The sequence below is a fragment of the Bombina bombina genome, chromosome 4 (assembly GCF_027579735.1).
Source record: "Bombina bombina isolate aBomBom1 chromosome 4, aBomBom1.pri, whole genome shotgun sequence".
In the NCBI taxonomy this organism is placed as follows: Eukaryota; Metazoa; Chordata; class Amphibia; order Anura; family Bombinatoridae; genus Bombina; species Bombina bombina.
In genome coordinates, this window is record NC_069502.1 from 1,153,809,873 (window position 1) to 1,153,832,343 (window position 22,471).

The window sequence follows — 22,471 nt, forward strand, 5'->3', positions numbered from 1 at the left end:
GAGGTCCAGGACAGGATTAAGGCTCTCAAGTTAGCCAATTCCTTCATTACAGACGATTACTTACAGGTTATTAAACTGGGAGCCAAAATTTCTGGTTTTGCAGTCCCAGCCCGCAGGGCCTTGTGGTTGAAGTCCTGGTCTGCGGATGTTTCATCTAAATCTAAGCTCATGGCTATTCCTTACAAGGGTGAGACCTTGTTTGGACCTGGTTTGGCGGAAATTATCTCATATTACTGGAGGGAAGGGTTCTTTTCTAACTCAAGATAAAAAGAATAAGCAGAAGGGACGTCAGGACGTCAGAGTAATTTTCGTTCCTTTCGTAACTTTAAAGGCAAGTCTTCCTCCAAGCAAAATCAAGCCATCCTGGAATAATGGAAAGCAATCTAAAAAGCCGTCAGCTGATTCCAAGTCAGCATGAAGGGTTGGCTCCCGATCCGGGAGTGGATCTTGTAGGGGGCAGACTCTATCTTTTTTTTTTTTTTTCTCACTCTTGGATAAGAGATGTACCGGATCCCTGGGAGGTGGACATTGTCTCCCAGGGATACAAAATAGACTTCAAATCTTTTCCTCCCAAAGGCAGGTTTCTCCTCTCCAGATTATCTGTAGACCAGATAAAGAGAGGCGTTCTTATATTGTGTCAAGGACCTTGCCGCCCTGGGGGTAATAGTTCCAGTTCCCTTTCAGGAAAGGGGTCTGGGATTTTACTCAAATCTGTAGTTCCCAAAAAGGAGGGAACTATTTGACCAATTCTAGATATAAAATGTTTAAACAAGTTTCTCAGAGTGCTATCCTTCAAGATGGAGACTATACGCTCCATTCTTCCCTTGGTACAAGAGGGTCAGTTCATGACAACCATAGACCTAAAGGATGCATACCTTCATGTTCCCATTCACAGGGACCATCACATGTTTCTGAGATTCGCCTTTTTGGACAATCATATCCAGTTTGTGGCCCTTCCATTCGGCCTTGCCACAGCTCCCAGTATTTCTTTTACAAGATATGACGAGTCCACTGATTTCATCCTTACTTATGGGATTACGCCTCTTGGTCAGCAGGAGGAGGCAAAGAGCACCACAGCAGAGCTGTGTATATATAGCTCCTCCCTTCCCTCCCTCCCCAGTCATTCTCTTTGCCTGTGTTAGTGATAGGAAGAGGTAAAGTGAGGTGTTAGTTTAGATTCTTCAATCAAGAGTTTATTATTTTTAAATGGTACCGGTGTGTACTATTTTACTCAAGGGTAAAGCAAGGGGAGCTGTACAGATTCAAATATGCTTGTTTCTGTGACTCCCAGACTGTGTGCTGCCCTGCTGAATATGGTCTTAGCAAATTTTATCTAAGACCCAGTTTTGTTCCCACAGATTCCTGGAGGAGAAGAAGGACCTCTAGCAGTGTGGGACAAGTCATGCTGTTACTCAGCATGAAGGTATGTGCAGTCTATTACTTTGTGACTCCTAGTACCTCAGAAAAGACTGTCATTTTCCTATGTAAACTGAATATCTTCACCTATGTCTGTGTGCTTTACTACACGGTTCTAGAGGGCTGCCTTAATTACTGGGCCTGTTTATGGGGCTATATGAGGTACATTGGGGTGTTGTTTTAACAAGTTAACGCCTTCACGATTGGGCTGACGCTGGGGATTTTTACTAGTGTATTCCGGTTTACTCCGGGCTCTGGAGTAGTTTATCAGACCGGGAGTTATTGGGGGACTGGCTCCTTTTTAGATATGTGTTGTGGATCACATTTATTAGAAATGTGTTGTGGATCACATTCGTCCCGGCGACTCCGTTCTTCTTCTTCTTTTTTTTTTTTTTTTTTTTTTTACAATATTATACAGAGCGTATACAGAGAGTGGGCGGGGCACTGGTTTGCGCACTGAGAGAAGCCGCGCAGTGCTTTTCTGGGAGTCGGAGGAGTAATTGACTCCGGTGTCTGTCTGGACCGCATGGGTAGAACAGGCGGTGTAGACACTCTGCTGTTAGAAGGCTCGTTTGTCGGGTCATAGGGAGTGGGTAGGCGCCGCAGCAGAGCTGAGGCGAGGTGCTATTATTTTTAAAAGTGTAAATTACTGCCCCTAATTAGTTGATGCTTCTGGGATACATTATAAAACTTTGTTTTTTGTCTCCAAAGCCGCAAATATTAAAATCTATAATAAGTGTATTATATAATTAAATAATTTTTTGCTTTCACAATGGATGATCTTAATGCCAGTACTTGTTCCATATGTTTAAATGCCAATGTGGAACCCCGCTTACTTTTTGCCCATCATGCACTGAGAGGGCATTACAATGTAGAGAGCAGATTTTCTTTAATAAAGATATAGCTCAGGATGTTTCTCAGACTGATGAGACTTGGGGTATGCCAACTCTTTCTCCCCAAGCGTCACAGCCCTTAACGCCCACTCAAGCGACGCCATGTTCTTCAACTGCGTCCACTTCATTTACTCTACAGGATATGGCTGCAGTTATGTCATCCACTCTTACAGAAGTTTTATCCAAGTTGCCAGTGTTACAAGGCAAACGTGGCAGGACAGAAGTCCCTTTGGTTCCTGCGACTTCTGATGCTTTGATGACCATCTCCGATGTGCCCTACCAGGGTTCTGATTTGGGGGGTAGGGAGCTTCTGTCTGAGGGGGAACTTTCTGACTCAGGGAGTGTGTGACCTCAGACAGACTCGGACGTCATGTCCTTCAGATTTAAGCTTGAACACCTCCGTCTGTTACTTCGGGAGGTTTTAGCGACTCTGGACGACTGACTTTATTGTGGTACCGCCAGAGAAATTGTGTAAGAGGGACAAGTACTTAGAGGTTCCTTCTTATTCTGATGATTTTCCGGTTCCTAAGAATTTCAGAAATTATTACGCCGGAATGTGAAAGACCGGGTATTCCGTTCTCACCTTCTCCTAATTTTAAGAAAATGTACCCTATAGCTGACTCTGTTCTGTATTCTTGGCCAAAGATCCCTAAGATATGGAGGGTGCTATCTCTACCCTGACTAAGCGTACGACTATCCCTATTGAGGACAGTTGTGCTTTCAAAGACCCTATGGATAAGAAGTTGGAGGGTCTTCTAAAAAAGCTGTTTGATTATCAAGGTTTTCTATTACAACTGACGGCCTGTATTGTACCAGTCACAACTGCTGCTGCCTTTTGGATTGACGCCTTAGAAGGGTCTCTTAAGACTGAGACTTCTTTAGAGGAAATGTTGGATAGAATTAAGGCCCTTAAGCTGGCTAATTCTTTTGTTACGGATGCCGCCTTTCAGATCGCCAAATTGGCGGCTAAGAATGCAGGATTTGCCATTTTAGCGTGCAGAGCCTTATGGTTAAAATCTTGGTCGGCGGATGTGTCCTCTAAATCCAAGCTTTTGGCTATTCCTTTCAAAGGAAAGACCCTGTTCGGGCCTGACTTGAAAGAAATCATTTCTGACATTACAGGAGGTAAGGGTCACCTCCCACCTCAGGATAAAACATCTAAACAAAGGGGTAAACGGAGTAATTTTTGTTCCTTTTGAAATTTCAAGGGAGTCACCTCTTCTTCTTCCGCTTAACAGGAAGGGAATTTTGCACAAGCCAAGTCCATCTGGTGACCCAACCAGGCTTGGAACAAGGGTAAACAACCCAAGAAGCCCGCTGCTGCTCCCAAAACAGCATGAAGGAGCGGCCCCCGATCCGGGACCGGATCTAGTAGGGGGCGGACTTTCTCTTTGTCCAGGCTTGGATAAGAGACGTTCAGGATCCCTGGACACTGGAAATCGTGTCCCAAGGGTATCAACTGGAGTTCAGAAATTCCCTCCCAAGGGGGAGGTTTCTTCTTTCACGATTGTCTGTAGACCAGATAAAAAGAGAGGCATTCTTACGTTGTGTAAAAGACCTCTCCACTATGGGAGTAATTCGTCCCGTTCCAATACAGTAACAGGGGCAGGGGTTTTACTCAAATCTTTTTGTGGTTCCCAAAAAAGAGGGAACATTCCGACCCATTTTAGATCTCAAGAGTCTAAACAAGTTCCTTCAAGATGGAGACTATTCGGACAATTCTTCCATTGATCCAGGAGGGTCAATATGACTACCGTGGACTTAAAGGATGCATATCTTCATATTCCTATCCACAAAGATCATCGCCAGTTTCTAAGGTTTACCTTCCTGGACAAACATTTTCAGTTTGTGGCTCTTCCTTTCGGGCTGGCCACAGCACCCAGGATCTTCACAAAGGTTCTAGGGTCTGTACTGGCGGTTCTCAGACCGCGGGGCATTGCAGTGGCGCCTTATCTGGACGATATTCTGATCCAGGCATCGTCTTATCAACTGACAAAATCTCATACAGACATGGTTCTGTCCTTTCTAAGGACTCACGGGTGGAAGGTGAATCTAGAAAAGAGTTCACCAATTCTACTGACAAGGGTTCCTTTCCTGGGAACTCTAATAGATTCTATATCCATGAAAATGTTCTTGACGGAAGTCAGAAAGTTAAAGATTCTGAATACATGCCGAGCCCTTCAGTCCAATCCTCGGCCATCAGTGGCTCAGTGCATGGAGGTAATTGGATTGATGGTGGCGGCAATGGACAGCATTCTGTTTGCTCGTTTTCATCTCAGACCGCTACAACTGAGCATGCTCAGGCAGTGGAATGGAGATTATGTAAATTTGTCTCCTCAGACTGGATCAGGACACAAGAGACACTCTTCTTTGGTGGTTGTCGCCGGATCATCTGTCCCAAGGGACGTGCTTCCGCAGACCCTCATGGGTGATAGTGACTACAGACGCCAGTCTACTAGGTTGGGGTGCAGTCTGGAATTCCCTGAAGGCTCAGGGTGTGTGGACTCGGTCGGAGTCTCTACTTCCAATCAATCTTCTGGAGTTGAGAGCAATATTCAATGCGCTTCAGGCTTGGCCTCACTTGGCTTTGGCCAAATTCATCCGTTTTTCAGTCGGACAACATCACGACTGTGGCTTACATCAATCATCAGGGAGGAACAAGGAGTTCCTTAGCGATGACAGAAGTATCCAAGATAATTCGGTGGGCGGAGGCTCACTCTTGTTATCTGTCAGCAATCTACATCCCAGGAGTGGACAACTGGGAAGCGGATTTTTTGAGCAGACAGACGTTTCATCCGGGGGAATGGGAACTCCATCCAGGAGGTCTTTGCCACTCTGATTCTCAGATGGGGCAGACCGGAGCTGGATCTTATGGCATCTCGTCAGAATGCCAAGCTCTCGAGATATGGGTCCAGGGATCCTCAGGTCGAACTGATAGATGCCTTGGCAGTGCCTTGGTCGTTCAACCTAGCTTATGTGTTTCCACCGTTTGCTCGGATCAAACAGGAGAGGGCTTCAGTGATTCTCATCGCTCCTGCCTGGCCTCACAGGACTTGGTATGCCAATCTGGTGGACATGTCCTCTCTGCCACCGTGGAGGCTTCCATTGAGGCAGGACCTTCTCATTCAGGGACCCTTCCATCATCCGAATCTAGTTTCTCTGCAGTTGACTGCTTGAAGATTGAACGCTTGATTTTTATCTAAGCGAGGGTTCTCTGATTCGGTCATTGAAACCTTTATTCTGGCACGTAAGCCTGTTACCAGAAAGATTTACCATAAGATATGGCGTAAATATCTTTATTGGTGCGAATCCAAGGGCTACTCATGGAGTAGGGTTAGGATTCCCAGTATTTTATCTTTTCTCCAAGAAGGATTGGAGAAAGGGTTGTCGGCAAGTTCCTTAAAGGGACAGATTTCTGCTTTGTCTATTTTGCTACACAAGCGTCTGGCAGATGTTCCAGATGTTCAATCTTTTTGTCAGGCTCGGACTAGAATCAAGCCTGTGTTTAGACCAATTGCTCTACCTTGGAGTTTGAATTTAGTTCTTAATGTTCTTCAATGTGTTCCGTTTGAACCCATGCATTCCACAGATATTAAGTTGTTATCTTGGAAAGTTTTATTTTTGGTTGCTATTTCTTCCTTGCTATTTCTTCTGCTCACAGAGTTTCTGAGCTTTCAGCTTTACAATGTGATTCTCCTCTTATTTTCAATTCTGATAAGGTGGTTTTAGGTACCAAACCTGGTTTCCTTCCTAAGTTTGTTTCTAATAACAATATTAATCAGGAAATTGTTGTTCTTTCCTTGTGTCCTAATACTTCTTCTAAGAAGGAGTGTCTGTTACATAATTTGGACGTGGTCCGTGGCCTGAAGTTTTACTTGCAGGCGACTAAAGAATTTGGTGTATCATCTTCATTATTTGTTGTTTTTTCTGGAAAAAGTAGGGGCCAGAAAGCTACGGCTATCTCTTTCTTTTTGGCTGAAGAGTATCATCCGTTTTGCATATGAGACTGCTGGACAGCAGCCTCCTGAAAGAATTACGGCTCATTCTACTAGGGCTGTGGCTTTCTCATGGGCATTTAAAAATGATGCTTCTGTTGAACAGATTTGCAAGGCTGCAACTTGGTAGTCTCTTCACACTTTTTCTAAATTTTACAAATTTGATACTTTTGCCTCGTCCGAGGCTGTTTTTGGGAGAGAGGTTCTTTAAGCAGTGGTGCCTTCCGTTTAGGTTCCTGTCTTGTCCCTCCCTTGCATCAGTGTCCTATAGCTTTGGTATTCTATCCCATAAGTAAGGATGAAATCCGTGGACTCGTCATATCTTGTAAAAGAAAAGGAAATTTATGCTTACCTGATAAATTTATTTCTTTTACGATATGACGAGTCCACGGCCCACCCTGTCATTTCTAAGACAAGTATTTATTTATTTTTTGTTAAACTTCAATCACCTCTGCATCTTTTGGCTTTTCCTTTCTCTTCCTAACTTCGGTCGAATGACTGGAGTGGGAGGGAAGGGAGGAGCTATATATACAGCTCTGCTGTGGTGCTCTTTGCCACCTCCTGCTGACCAGGAGGCGTAATACCATAAGTAAGTATGAAATCCGTGGACTTGTCATATCGTAAAAGAAATAAATTTATCAGGTAAGCATAAATTTCCTTTTTTTCCCAAAGGTTCTGGGGGCTCTTTTAACTGTGCTTCGATCTCGGGGCATTGCAGTGGCACCTTATCTGGAAGACATTCTGGTTCAGGCGTCATCTTTTCAACAAGCAGAATCTCATACAGAGATCTTGTCTTTTCTTCAATCTCACGGATGGCAGGTGAATCGGGGGAAAAGTTCTCTGGTTCCAGCTACAAGGGTTGTATTTTTGGAGACCATAATAGACTCCCTGTTAATGAAGATTTTTCTGACGGAGGTCAGAAAAAAAGATTTTCGACTCTTGTTTTGCCCTTCAGTTCTCTCCACGGCCGTCAGTGGCTCAATGTATGGAGGTAATTGATCTGATGGTGGCTTCCATGGACATCATTCAGTTTTCTTGGTTCCAATATCAGACTTCTGCAGTTATGCATGCTCAGACAATGGAATGGGGACTATACGGACCGGTCTCCACATGGAGATCTAGATCAGGCGTCAATAGACTCTCTTCCGTGGTGGCTTTCTCAGGATCATCTCTCCCAGGGTACTTGCTTCCGCAGACCCTCCTGGGTGATTGTGACCACTGATGCCAGCCTTCTAGGTTGGGGAGCAGTATGGGGCTCGTTGAAGGCTCAGGGCTTATGGACCCAGGAGGAGTCAGTCCTGCCCATAATCATCTTGGAGCTGAGAGCAATCTTGTGAGCTGTGGAGAGTGGATCTTGTAGGGGGCAGACTCTTTTTTTTTTTTTTTTTTCCCCAGGCTTGGATTAGAGATGTACCGGATCCCTCGCCTGGCCTCAGTTAGCCTTAGCCCGGTTTATCAGATTCCCGTTGGACAACATAACCTTGGTGGCCTACATCAACCACCAGGGGGGAACTCGTGAGTTACTTGGCCATGACGGAGGTGGCCCGAATTATTCAGTGGGCGGAGACCCACAACTGCTGTCTTTCTGCGATCCACATTCCAGGAGTGGTCAATTGGGAAGCGGATTTTCTGAGCAGGCAGACTTTTCATCCCGGGGAGTGGGAACTTCATTCAGATGTGTTTTCCAGCTTGACCCTCAAGTGGGGGCAGCTGGAATTGGATCTCATGGCTTCTCATCAGGATGCCAAACTTCCGAGATAGGCATTTCTGATTGTTGCTCTGGCAGTTCCTTGGCACTTCAGTCTAGCATAGCTGTTTCCTCCGTTCGCTCTCCTTCCAAGAGTCATTGCTTGAATCAAGCAGGAGAGGGTGTCTGTAATTCTCATAGCTCCGGCGTGGCCTTGCAGGATTTGGTATGCAGACCTAGTGGAAATGTCATACTTTCCACCTTGGAGACTGCCTCTGAGGAAGGACCTTCTACTTCAGGGTCCCTTCCTTCATACAAATCTCGTTTCTCTGAAGCTGACTGCTTGGAGATTGATCGCTTAGTTTTATCTAAGTGTGGATTTTCAGAGTCGGTCAGTGAGACCTTGATTCAGGCTCATAAGCCTGTGACTCACAGGATTTACCATAAGATTTGGTGTAAATACTTGTATTGGTGTAAATCCAAAGGATACTCTTGGAGTAGAGTAAGGATTCCTAGGATTTTGTCCTTTCTCCAGGATGGTCTGGAGAAGGGTTTGTCGGCAAGTACTCTAAAGGGTCAGATTTCGGCATTGTCTATTTTGTTACATAAGATCTTGGTGGATGTGCCAGACGTGCAATCGTTTTTTAGGCCTTGGTTAGAATTCGGCCTGTGTTTAAACCTGTTACTCCTCCATGGAGTCTTAACCTTGTTCTTAAAGTTTTACCACAGGCTCCGTTTGAGCCTATGCATTCTTTAGATATTAAGATTATTTGTTTCTTGTTGCTATTTCCTCTGCTCGTAGAGTTTCTGAACTCTCTTCTTTACAGTGTGATTCCCCTTATCTTTTTATATTTCACTCTGATAAGGTGGTTCTGCGTACTAAGTTTGCTTTCCTGCCCAAGGTTGTTTCAGTGAAGAATATTAATCGGGAAATTGTTGTACCTTCTTTGTGTCCTAATCCTCCTTCTAACAAAGAACGCTTGTTGCATAATCTGGATGTTGTGCGAGCACTAAAATTTTATTTGCAGGCAACTAAGGACTTTCGTCAGTCTTCAGCATTGTTTGTTTGCTTTTCTGGGAAACACAAGGGTCAGAAAGCTACGGCTACTTCACTTTCCTTTTGGCTGAAGAGTTATTCCACAAGGGCTGTTTCTTCTTCCTGGGCCTTCAAAAATGAAGCTTCTGTGGAACAGATTGCAAGGCTGCAACTTGGTCATCTTTGCACACTTTTTCCAAATTCTATAAATGTAATACTTTTGCCTCGGCTGAGGCTTTTTTTGGGAGAAAGGTTCTTCAAGCAGTGGTGCATTCTGTTTAGGTTCCTGTCTTGTCCCTCCCTTATCTGTGTCCTCTGGCTTGGGTATTGGTTCCCAACAGTAATTGATGATGATCCGTGTCATTAGAAAGAAAACGAAATGTATGCTTACCTGATCCATTTCTTTCTTTCTTGACATGGTGAGTCCACGGCCCGCCCTGTATTCAGACAGTTTATTTTTATATAAACCTCAGGTACCTCTGCACCTTGTGTTACTTCCTTTCTCTCCTTTCCCTTTGGTCGAATGGCTGGGGGATTTTGGGTAGGCGAGTGATATTTAACAGCTTTGCTGTGGTGCTCTTTGCCTCCTTTTGTTGGCCAGGAGTGATATTCCCAACAATAATTGATTGATTGATCCGTGGACTCACCATGTCAAGAAAGAAATTTATCAGGTAAGCATACATTTTGTTTTTTTATTATATATTTTTGTTTTTTCAAGCTTGCAAGGTTCATCACCGTCCTTTAGTGAAGCAGTGGGAGTTCAGCTTATCAGCCACAATCAGTCCTTAAAGCGACAGTAAATACAACATAAATTTTTCTTGATTTAAAGCATGCAATTCTGGAAGTTATCACATTTGGCTCATTCCCTTGATATCCTTTGCTGAAGGGCATACCTAGGTAGGTTCAGGAGCAGCAATGCACTGTTTCGAGCTAGCCAGTGATTAGTAGCAGCACACATGCTTCTTGTGTTCATCTAGCTCCCAGTTTACCCTTCAACAAAACCTATTTGCTCTTTCTGAATCATGAAGGTTTAATGTTGTCTTTCCTGGCCCTCTATAAACCAGTGGTACACACACACACACACGCATTTCTTGTTAGCCTCTGCATCAAAATAAGTTGTTTTTTTCTTCTGTCCCTTAAAGTTTTGTAAAATGCTTGCGGTCACTATGCAGGCCTCATGTTTACGTGGAGCCAAGTCACTTTGTTTTTTCTTTTCCCTTAGTATATAAGAACACATTTGTTTAATCTTTTAAATGGTTGTTATTTTTGTTGCATCTAAGAGAAATTTTTAGTTAGTTGTAGAGAAAAAAATAAAGCTGTGCTGAAAGTAATATTTTTATGCATCTGTTTCTGCCTGTACAACTCATTACCCAGTGGGTAACCTGCCCCTAGGTCAGTGCTTTCCAAACTGTGTGTCGGGACACACTAGTGTGTCGGCAGCAGTGTGTAGGTGTGTCCCTGCTTCAGCACACATTTTTTTTTTTTTGGTTTTTGACTTTCCGCCTGCCTGCTACGCATATCACATGGTTGACTCGTGATTGATACCTAGGGGGACACAGATCATCTTAACCTATTGGCACAGCTCAGTGGGAACTGAAACTATTCCCATTGGCGGCACATTGGCTCCTGACTGCACGTGTAGTTTCCTTAATTGGCTCGTGACTGCATGTATAGTCAGTGAGTGGGACAGCAGTGTGTATGCAGCGCGGGCAGTAGTCAATTGGACTCACCGAGCTCTGAGGGCGGCAGCTTAAACGCTGAGTTGAAGTCAGTGGGTTTTTTTTGCAACTAGCTCCCAGTAGTGCATTGCTGCTCCTGCTCTTGATATATGGATGGGAAGTGAAAGCTTAAAAATGCTTGATGATGAAATGCGAGTGTCTTTATCTAATATTCCACTAAATATTCAGAAATTGTGTTCATCCCATCAACCTCATACATCCTATTAAAATAGTTAGTAGCTATTGGTGTTATTAAACTTTTTTTTATTCTTGCACATACTTACTGTTACTTGTAAATATATGTCATTATTATATAATTTATGTATGTGTCTATCTCTTAAAACAAACATTCTAAAAATGTGTGTCACCAACATGACAAGTTTGGAAAGCTCTGCCCTAGGTATTAGGTCTGTAGGTGAAATACATGTTTAAAATGATCAAAAAAATAGTTTTTTCAGATCTTTGAAGCCAATTGAGGGTTTGGTTAAAAAAGCGCTACTTAGCAAGCCGTCACTTTGTATAATCTATCGCTACGCTTATCAAGTCATAACTTTGTATAATCTAGCACTATGCTTATCAAGCCATCACTTTGTATAATCTAGCGCTATGCTTATCAAGCCATCACTTTGTATAATCTAGCGCTACACTTAGCAAGCAGTCACTTTGTATAATCTAGCGCTATTTAGCAAGCCGTCACTTTGTATAATCTAGTGCTACTTAGCAAGCCGTCACTTTGTATAATCTAGCGCTATGCTTATCAAGCCATCACTTTGTATAATCTAGCGCTACACTTAGCAAGCCGTCACTTTGTATAATCTAGCGCTATTTAGCAAGCCGTCACTTTGTATAATCTAGTGCTACTTAGCAAGCCGTCACTTTGTATAATCTAGCGCTACACTTATCAAGCTTTCACTTTGTATAATCTAGCGCTATTTAGCAAGCCGTCACTTTGTATAATCTAGTGCTACGCTTATCAAGCCGTCACTGTGTATAATCTATCGCTACGCTTATCAAGTCATAACTTTGTATAATCTAGCACTATCCTTATCAAGCCATCACTTTGTATAATCTAGCGCTATGCTTATCAAGCCATCACTTTGTATAATCTAGTGCTACACTTTGCAAGCCGTCACTTTGTATAATCTAGCGCTATTTAGCAAGCCGTCACTTTGTATAATCTAGTGCTACTTAGCAAGCCGTCACTTTGTATAATCTAGCGCTATGCTTATCAAGCCATCACTTTGTAAATTCTTGCGCTACACTTAGCAAGCCGTCACTTTGTATAATCTAGCGCTATTTAGCAAGCCGTCACTTTGTATAATCTAGTGCTACTTAGCAAGCCGTCACTTTGTATAATCTAGCGCTACACTTATCAAGTTTTCACTTTGTATAATCTAGCGCTATTTAGCAAGCCGTCACTTTGTATAATCTAGTGCTACGCTTATCAAGCCGTCACTTTGTATAATCTATCGCTACGCTTATCAAGTCATAACTTTGTATAATCTAGCACTATGCTTATCAAGCCATCACTTTGTATAATCTAGCGCTATGCTTATCAAGCCATCACTTTTTAATCTAGCGCTACACTTAGCAAGCCGTCACTTTATATAATCTAGTGCTATTTAGCAAGCCGTCACTTTGTATAATCTAGCGCTATTTAGCAAGCCGTCACTTTGTATAATCTAGTGCTACGCTTATCAAGCCGTCACTGTGTATAATGTAGCGCTACACTTATCAAGCTGTCACTGTGTATAATGTAGCGCTACACTTATCAAGCCGTCACTTTGTATAATCTAGCGTTACACTTATCAAGCCGTCACTTTGTATAATCTAGCGTTACACTTATCAAGCCGTCACTTTGTATAATCTAGCGTTACACTTATCAAGCCGTCACTTTGTATAATCTAGCGTTACACTTATCAAGCCGTCACTTTGTATAATCTAGCTCTATTCTTATCAAGCTGTCACTGTGTATAATGTAGCGCTACGCTTATCAAGCTGTCACTGTGTATAATGTAGCGCTACGCTTATCAAGCTGTCACTGTGTATAATGTAGCGCTACGCTTATCAAGCTGTCACTGTGTATAATGTAGCGCTACGCTTATCAAGATGTCACTGTGTATAATGTAGCGCTACGCTTATCAAGCCGTCACGGTGTATAATATAGCAGGGTTAAACTTGTGAAGTCTTGAGTATACATACTTGAAAGCTCCACAGTTTTATAGTAAAAGGGAGGGAAATAATGAAAGTACATTCCAAGGTTTACGAACAGGTAAACCATTTGTCTTCAGTGTTTTCTGCCCCTTTTAAGTACTATTTAGTTTGACATCTTTTGTGCTATCGTCAGTCGCACAGTGTTACATTTTACAAGGATTCCAGAATACTAATAGCTCTAAATCCTTATATTGACCTATGCATACCATGCACAAATAAAGTAATAGTCACTTTAGATTCAGGTTAGAGTCCTGTCCCTTGGAAGCAGGTTTTCAGTAGCAGATACAGTACTTGTGTAGACCTCTGGAAGTACTCCACACTGTTCTCCTCCTTCATGGGCCAGCTCTGAATAGAGTGGTCGGCAACAGTTTCCTTTGCCCTATATGGCATGTGATGGAATAAGCAAGGCATGTGCCAACCTACCACGTGCTATGTAAATCCTGTTCTCTCACCACAATTGGTTGGGTTATTAGGTTTGTACATGACACCAGATTGTCAGTAATTTACACACTGTTAATATGTAATTATAGGTTATTGATGAAATCTACAGAGTTCTCCGATATGTTAACTCTACAAGAGCTCCTCAGAGGGCCCATGAAGTTCTCCAGGAGTTACGGGACATCTCCTCGATGGCAATGGAATATTTTGATGAAAAGATAGTTCCTATTCTTAAAAAGAAACTGCCGGGGTCAGATGTTTCTGGGCGACTCATTGGATCACCCCCAGGTATATCTAACCTGTTAAAACTATTGTTTGGGCTGCTTTTATCTGTATTGGCGTTCATAATACTCCACTAGCTGTCTGGATGGGGTGAAATAAATCCACATTGTCCCTATACACAATTTAGATATTTAATAATTGAAAGGTACTGCCACATTGAATATTTGCCCACAGATCCCAAAGTCCATCCTGAAAACTAACACATGAACTCTGCTTGTCTTGGAGTAAGTTGCACTAAACACCTATAAACTGTTCTTTTTTATAAGGTGACTTCTCAGGATGCCACAATATCTTTTTACAGATTTCAGATGCTGTTTACAGCTGTATGCAAACATTTAGGCAAGTTATCTCTCTTTTTAAACTATAACAATTTTGTTGACTGTCTCTTTAAAGGGATATTAAACAGTCTTTCATTGTATTAACACAAAAACCACTAAGCAGTGGCTTATACTTTAGTAGAAATCATTACAATATGTAGTATTAATCCTTTTTTAAATTACTTTACCTTTAAATCCTTTTTCTTCTGTTATGTGTGATCAGTCCACGGGTCATCATTACTTCTGGGATATAACTCCTCCCCAACAGGAAATGCAAGAGGACTCACCCAGCAGAGCTGCATACAGCTCCTCCCCTCTACGTCAGTCCCAGTCATTCTCTTGCACCCAACGACTAGATAGGATGTGTGAGAGGACTATGGTGATTATACTTAGTTTTTATGACTTCAATCAAAAGTTTGTTATTTTACAATAGCACCGGAGCGTGTTATTACTTCTCTGGCAGAGTTTGAGGAAGAATCTACCAGAGTTTTTTACTATGATTTTAACCGGAGTAGTTAAGATCATATTGCTGTTCTCGGCCATCTGAGGGAGGTAAAAGCTTCAGATCAGGGGACAGCGGGCAGATGAATCTGCATTGAGGTATGTAGCAGTTTTTATTTTCTGAATGGAATTGATGAGAAAATCCTGCCATACCGTTATAATGACATGTATGTATACACTTCAGTATTCTGGGGATGGTATTTCACCGGAACTACTCTGTTAAAAGTCACTAATCCTTTTAATAAGTATTTATCATGTTAAACGTTTTTGCTGGAATGTAGAATCGTTTACATTTCTGAGGTACTGAGTGAATAAATATTTGGGCATTATTTTCCACTTGGCAGTTGTTTGGTTTTAATTGTGACAGTTTCGTTTCTCTTCACTGCTGTGTGTGAGGGGGAGGGGCCGTTTTTGGCGCTCTTTGCTACGCATCAAAAAATTCCAGTCAGTTATTCTTATATTTCCTGCATGATCCGGTTCATCTCTGACAGATCTCAGGGGTCTTCAAACTTCTTTGGAGGGAGGTAGATTCTCTCAGCAGAGCTGTGAGAATTTTATATTGACTGTGAATAAAAACGTTGCTCTGTAATTTTTATGTCAAATTTAATTATTGTTATTTTTCTAATGGGAACAAACCTTTGCTAAAAGTTGTGTTGTTTTAAAGTTTGATGCTATAACTGTTTTTCAGTTCATTATTTCAACTGTCATTTAATCGTTTAGTACCTCTTTGAGGCACAGTACGTTTTTGCTAAAAAAGATTATAACCAAGTTGCAAGTTTATTGCTAGTGTGTTAAACATGTCTGACTCAGAGGAAGATATCTGTGTCATTTGTTCCAATGCCAAGGTGGAGCCCAATAGAAATTTATGTACTAACTGTATTGATGCTACTTTAAATAAAAGTCAATCTGTACAATTTGAACAAATTTCACCAAACAGCGAGGGGAGAGTTATGCCGACTAACTCGCCTCACGCGGCAGTACCTGCATCTCCCGCCCGGGAGGTGCGTGATATTATGGCGCCTAGTACATCTGGGCGGCCATTACAGATAACATTACAAGATATGGCTACTGTTATGACTGAAGTTTTGTCTAAATTACCAGAACTAAGAGGCAAGCGTGATCACTCTGGGGTGAGAACAGAGTGCGCTGACAATACTAGGGCCATGTCTGATACTGCGTCACAGCTTGCAGAGCATGAGGACGGAGAGCTTCATTCTGTAGGTGACGGTTCTGATCCAAACAGATTGGATTCAGATATTTCAAATTTTAAATTTAAATTGGAGAACCTCCGTGTATTACTAGGGGAGGTCTTAGCAGCTCTCAATGATTGTAACACCGTTGCAATACCAGAGAAACTGTGTAGGTTGGATAAATACTTTGCGGTACCGGCGAATACTGACGTTTTTCCTATACCTAAGAGACTAACTGAAATTGTTACTAAGGAGTGGGATAGACCCGGTGTGCCGTTCTCACCCCCTCCAATATTTAGAAAGATGTTTCCAATAGACACCACCACTCGGGACTTATGGCAAACGGTCCCTAAGGTGGAGGGAGCAGTTTCTACTTTAGCTAAGCGTACCACTATCCCGGTGGAGGATAGCTGTGCTTTTTCAGATCCAATGGATAAAAAATTAGAGGGTTACCTTAAGAAAATGTTTGTTCAACAAGGTTTTATATTGCAACCCCTTGCATGTATCGCGCCGATTACGGCTGCGGCAGCATTTTGGATTGAGTCTCTGGAAGAGAACCTTAGTTCATCTACGCTAGACGACATTACGGACAGGCTTAGAGTCCTTAAACTAGCTAATTCATTCATTTCGGAGGCCGTAGTACATTTAACCAAACTTACGGCTAAGAACTCAGGATTCGCCATACAGGCACGTAGGGCGCTGTGGCTAAAATCCTGGTCAGCTGATGTTACTTCTAAGTCCAAATTACTTAATATACCTTTCAAGGGGCAGTCTTTATTTGGGCCCGGTTTGAAAGAAATTATCGCTGACATTACAGGAGGTAAGGGCCACGCCCTACCTCAAGACAAAGCCAAAGCTAAGGCTAGACAGTCTAATTTTCGTCCCTTTCGGAATTTCAAAACAGGAGCAGCATCAACCTCCACTGCACCAAAACAGGAGGGAGCTGTTGCTCGTTACAGGCAAGGCTGGAAGCCTAACCAGTCCTGGAACAAGAGCAAGCAGGCCAGGAAACCTGCTGCTGCCCCAAAGACAGCATGAACCGAGAGCCCCCGATCCGGGACCGGATCTAGTGGGGGGCAGACTTTCTCTCTTCGCCCAGGCCTGGGCAAGAGATGTTCAGGATCCCTGGGCGCTAGAGATCATATCTCAGGGATACCTTCTAGACTTCAAATTATCTCCCCCAAGAGGGAGATTTCATCTGTCAAGGTTGTCAACAAACCAGATAAAGAAAGAAGCGTTTCTACGCTGTGTACAAGATCTGTTATTAATGGGAGTGATCCATCCGGTTCCGCGGTCGGAACAAGGACAAGGGTTCTACTCAAACCTGTTTGTGATTCCCAAAAAAGAGGGAACATTCAGGCCAATCTTAGATTTAAAGATTCTAAACAAATTCCTAAGAGTTCCATCGTTCAAAATGGAAACTATTCGGACAATCTTACCCATGATCCAAAAGGGTCAGTACATGACCACAGTGGATTTAAAAGATGCTTACCTTCACATACCGATTCACAAAGATCATCACCGGTATCTAAGGTTTGCCTTCTTAGACAGGCACTACCAGTTTGTAGCTCTTCCATTCGGATTGGCTACGGCTCCAAGAATCTTCACAAAGGTTCTGGGTGCCCTTCTGGCGGTACTAAGACCGCGAGGGATTTCGGTAGCTCCGTACCTAGACGACATTCTAATACAAGCTTCAAGCTTTCAAACTGCCAAGTCTCATACAGAGTTAGTTCTGGCATTTCTAAGGTCGCATGGATGGAAAGTGAACGAAAAGAAGAGTTCTCTTTTTCCTCTCACAAGAGTTCCATTCTTGGGGACTCTTATAGATTCTGTAGAAATGAAGATTTACCTGACAGAAGACAGGTTAACAAAGCTTCAAAATGCATGCCGTGTCCTTCATTCCATTCAACACCCGTCAGTAGCTCAATGCATGGAGGTGATCGGCTTAATGGTAGCGGCAATGGACATAGTACCTTTTGCACGCCTACACCTCAGACCGCTGCAATTGTGCATGCTAAGTCAGTGGAATGGGGATTACTCAGATTTGTCCCCTACTCTGAATCTGAATCAAGAGACCAGAAATTCTCTTCTATGGTGGCTTTATCGGCCACACCTGTCCAGGGGGATGCCATTCAGCAGGCCAGACTGGACAATTGTAACAACAGACGCCAGCCTACTAGGTTGGGGCGCTGTCTGGAATTCTCTGAAGGCTCAGGGACTATGGAATCAGGAGGAGAGTCTCCTTCCAATAAACATCCTGGAATTGAGAGCAGTTCTCAATGCCCTTCTGGCTTGGCCCCAATTAACAACTCGGGGGTTCATCAGGTTTCAGTCGGACAACATCACGACTGTAGCTTACATCAACCATCAGGGAGGGACAAGAAGCTCCCTAGCAATGATGGAAGTATCAAAGATAATTCGCTGGGCAGAGTCTCACTCTTGCCACCTGTCAGCAATCCACATCCCGGGAGTGGAGAACTGGGAGGCGGATTTCTTGAGTCGCCAGACTTTTCATCCGGGGGAGTGGGAACTTCATCCGGAGGTCTTTGCCCAAATACTTCGACGTTGGGGCAAACCAGAGATAGATCTCATGGCGTCTCGCCAGAACGCCAAACTTCCTCTCTACGGGTCCAGATCCAGGGATCCGGGAGCGGTTCTGATAGATGCTTTGACAGCACCTTGGAACTTCGGGATGGCTTATGTGTTTCCACCCTTCCCGCTGCTTCCTCGATTGATTGCCAAAATCAAACAGGAGAGAGCATCAGTGATTCTAATAGCGCCTGCATGGCCACGCAGGACTTGGTATGCAGATCTAGTGGACATGTCATCCTGTCCGCCTTGGTCTCTACCTCTAAGACAGGACCTTCTGATACAGGGTCCATTCAAACATCAAAATCTAACTTCTCTGAAGCTGACTGCTTGGAAATTGAACGCTTGATTTTATCAAAACGTGGTTTTTCTGAGTCGGTTATTGATACCCTGATACAGGCTAAGAAGCCTGTTACCAGAAGGATTTACCATAAAATATGGCGTAAATACCTATACTGGTGCGAATCCAAAGGTTACTCCTGGAGTAAGGTTAGGATCGCTAGGATATTGTCCTTTCTACAAGAAGGTTTAGAAAAGGGTTTATCAGCTAGTTCATTAAAGGGACAGATTTCAGCTCTGTCCATCTTGTTACACAGGCGTCTGTCAGAAAATCCAGACGTCCAGGCCTTTTGTCAGGCTTTAGCTAGGATCAAGCCTGTGTTTAAAGCTGTTGCTCCGCCATGGAGTTTAAACTTAGTTCTTAACGTTTTACAGGGTGTTCCGTTTGAACCCCTTCATTCCATTGATATAAAATTGTTATCTTGGAAAGTTCTATTTTTAATGGCTATTTCCTCGGCTCGAAGAGTCTCTGAGTTATCAGCCCTACATTGTGATTCTCCTTATCTGATCTTTCACTCAGACAAGGTAGTTCTGCGTACTAAACCTGGGTTCTTACCTAAGGTAGTCACTAACAGGAATATCAATCAAGAGATTGTTGTTCCATCCTTGTGTCCAAATCCTTCTTCAAAGAAGGAACGTCTTCTACACAATCTGGATGTAGTTCGTGCCCTCAAGTTCTACTTGCAGGCAACTAAAGATTTTCGCCAAACTTCTTCCCTGTTTGTCGTTTATTCTGGACAGAGGAGAGGTCAAAAAGCTTCTGCTACCTCTCTCTCTTTTTGGCTTCGTAGCATAATACGTTTAGCCTATGAGACTGCTGGACAGCAGCCTCCTGAAAGAATTACAGCTCACTCCACTAGAGCTGTGGCTTCCACTTGGGCCTTTAAGAATGAGGCCTCTGTTGAACAGATTTGCAAGGCTGCAACTTGGTCTTCGCTTCATACTTTTTCCAAATTTTACAAATTTGACACTTTTGCTTCTTCGGAGGCTATTTTTGGGAGAAAGGTTCTTCAGGCAGTGGTTCCTTCTATATAATGAGCCTGCCTATCCCTCCCGTCATCCGTGTACTTTTGCTTTGGTATTGGTATCCCAGAAGTAATGATGACCCGTGGACTGATCACACATAACAGAAGAAAACATAATTTATGCTTACCTGATAAATTCCTTTCTTCTGTTGTGTGATCAGTCCACGGCCCGCCCTGTTTTAAGGCAGGTAAATATCTTTTAAATTATACTCCAGTCACCACTTCACCCTTGGTTACTCCTTTCTCGTTGATTCTTGGTCGAATGACTGGGACTGACGTAGAGGGGAGGAGCTGTATGCAGCTCTGCTGGGTGAGTCCTCTTGCATTTCCTGTTGGGGAGGAGTTATATCCCAGAAGTAATGATGACCCGTGGACTGATCACACAACAGAAGAAAGGAATTTATCAGGTAAGCATAAATTATGTTTTTTAACTTAATTTATGCAATGTCCTCTACTTCCTGTCCCAGATCCTCAAGGAGGAGGCCTTAACAGGAAGGCAAAGGTATAGTTTCTGTTTTGATATCTCCAGTCAGTTTAACCTATGATCAATATAGGACTTCAACTGCAAAAATCATGTGACCTAAAACTTAAGTTTTGCAATGTCTGATTCCTTGTTTAGCTGTGGTCAGGGGCTAGACTGAGAATTTCTAAATGTAGCCACCAATCAGCAAGCACTATACAGGGATCTGAACCAAAAATGGGCTGGCTCATATGCTTACATTCCTGGTTTTTCAAATAAAGATACCAAGAGAACAAAAAATAATAGGAGTAAATTAGAAAATTGCTTAAAATTGCATGCTCTAGCTGAATCAGGAAAGAAAAAAATCTGGTTCAGTGTCCCTTTAAATTCAGCAGAACTGATTTTGCAGACATTTGGTCAATTTAGGCTTGTTCACTGCAGAGACTGTCAACTTTTTTTCACAAAATGTTATTTGGCCAAGGGAACCCAAACATTTGCTTATAACGTATCTCTCGTTTTCACTTGCCTGCTTTAAGATAAAGCTTATGTGGTAAGTCCAACTTTATTTTGTGGGGTGGTTACATACGAACATTATAGCTCCCAGCACAATACATTGTGTTTCAGTTGTCCATTTCTCTATAAAGTCAACTTCATTTATAACTTTTTATTTTTCAGTTCCAGGTCCATCAACTACCTTGAGTTCAATGCAACTTTTCTCAAAACAAAACCCATCAAGACAGGAAGTGACAAAGCTGCATCAGCAGGTCAAAGCCAATGGAGCTGGTGTAACGGTCCTGAGACGGGAATTGTCAGAGCTGAGGACCAAGGTACAAGAACAGCAAAAACAGCTTCAAGACCAGGACCAGAAATTACTAGAACAGACCCAAATTATAGGCGAGCAGAACGTACGTCTGACAGAGTTAGAACACAAATTGAGGGATGTCATGGATAGTGCTGTAGGATCCTCTGGAGCGGGCCCAAGGGATGACTCTCCACGTAAAAGAAAGAAAGTGATGGACGTGGTAGACTGTCCTAGAAAATCCAAGCGTCTTCGAAGCAGAAAGTAATTCTAAAATAGAAACTGCTTAGCAATTGTCATGGTTTTTGGATGGAGTATAAGTTGCAGCCACACAGGCTCTGGATAGTGACTTTCTCCAATGTCATAACACCACATCAAAAAAGTTGAGCTCCTTTACAGAATCCTGTATAACCCATTGAGGATAATGGGAAATATGTTTTTGGTTCTTTTTTTTCCCCTTCACCAGAACACGATGCGTTTATGGAACAGAGAAGAAGATACACTCCAACTGTAATCTCCAACAAAGCAGTCGTGCTGTTATGGTGTATTGTCATACACATTGAAAAACTCAGATTTATGTAAGCACATTCAATCTGGTTTTATTTATTTAAAAAAAAAAGACAAATATCCTGATTCTTAATAGTTCCCAAAGAGGTGGTTAATGGGTTTTAAAGCTTCTCTTGGTCAAATGAATATCCGAAGGGAAAAAAAAACTTTTTTTTTTCTTTTAAATCCTGGCTTTAAACCATCTAACTGCAAATCTTTACAGACTTGTCTCCACTTTTCCCGACATAACGTTTATGTCCAGAGACCTGTGTGTAACCTAACTCCTCAGTGCCTGTTTCCATGTTAATTAAGTTAAGTAATTGTAATATCAACTTTATTGGACTGTTTTTCTGTTGAGAGTTGCAAATTAGTTGAGTTGCACATTAGTTCGCATTTGCGGAAAAAAGACTAATATATATATGGAAGTATAGCCCATTGCATTCAGTTTGAAGCAGGAATACATCTGCAAGTGTCAAAGGAGCCACTAGTTCTGAACACTTAGACTTGAATTATGTAGACAACGTACATATATCTGTATAAAAATATATATATTCAGTTCCCCCACTTGGGGTTTAAATGCCATCTTCACTTTTGTCTGTCTTTATAATTTCTAGTGCATTTTGTTCCAAAGTCTTCATCCTCTTGGTTTTTAAAGAAAAATCATTATGTTCTGCCTTAGATGCATCATGTTGACATGTCTTTTAACATTCAGGTATTTCCCCCACCCCCATATTATATTAACTAGACGTGCATTCAGCTATTTTGTTAGCACAACAGAATGAAAGAAGGCGGCTGCTAGCAGCATTAGTCTCTCTTCAGAGCTGGTTTTCTTCCTTCTCCTTTTTTTTTTTTTTATTTTAAATTGAGTTTTGAGTGAAGCATACAGTCATAAGTTCAAAATTACATAACATTCATTGATGGCAATACCCAATGCTTAATCTATTCCTCAGTAATCAATTTAGAAGTCAGAATGTGAAATTATAGGTTTTACATAAATGATAACCATATAGATTAATTCCAATATGC

General features: G+C 42.4%; 1 protein-coding gene across 1 annotated transcript in view; it reads left to right on the plus strand.

Moving 5' to 3' along the window:
- Positions 1-22,027, plus strand: part of FBXO28 (F-box protein 28) — an 86,449-nt gene extending 64,422 nt beyond the window's left edge. Inside the window, exons 4-5 of the mRNA XM_053712594.1 lie at positions 13,490-13,685; positions 20,776-22,027. Coding sequence (XP_053568569.1) covers positions 13,490-13,685; positions 20,776-21,167 — 588 coding nt within the window. The 3' untranslated portion in view covers positions 21,168-22,027. The remainder of the gene's footprint in view (positions 1-13,489; positions 13,686-20,775) is intronic.
- The last annotated feature ends 444 nt before the right edge of the window (positions 22,028-22,471 follow it).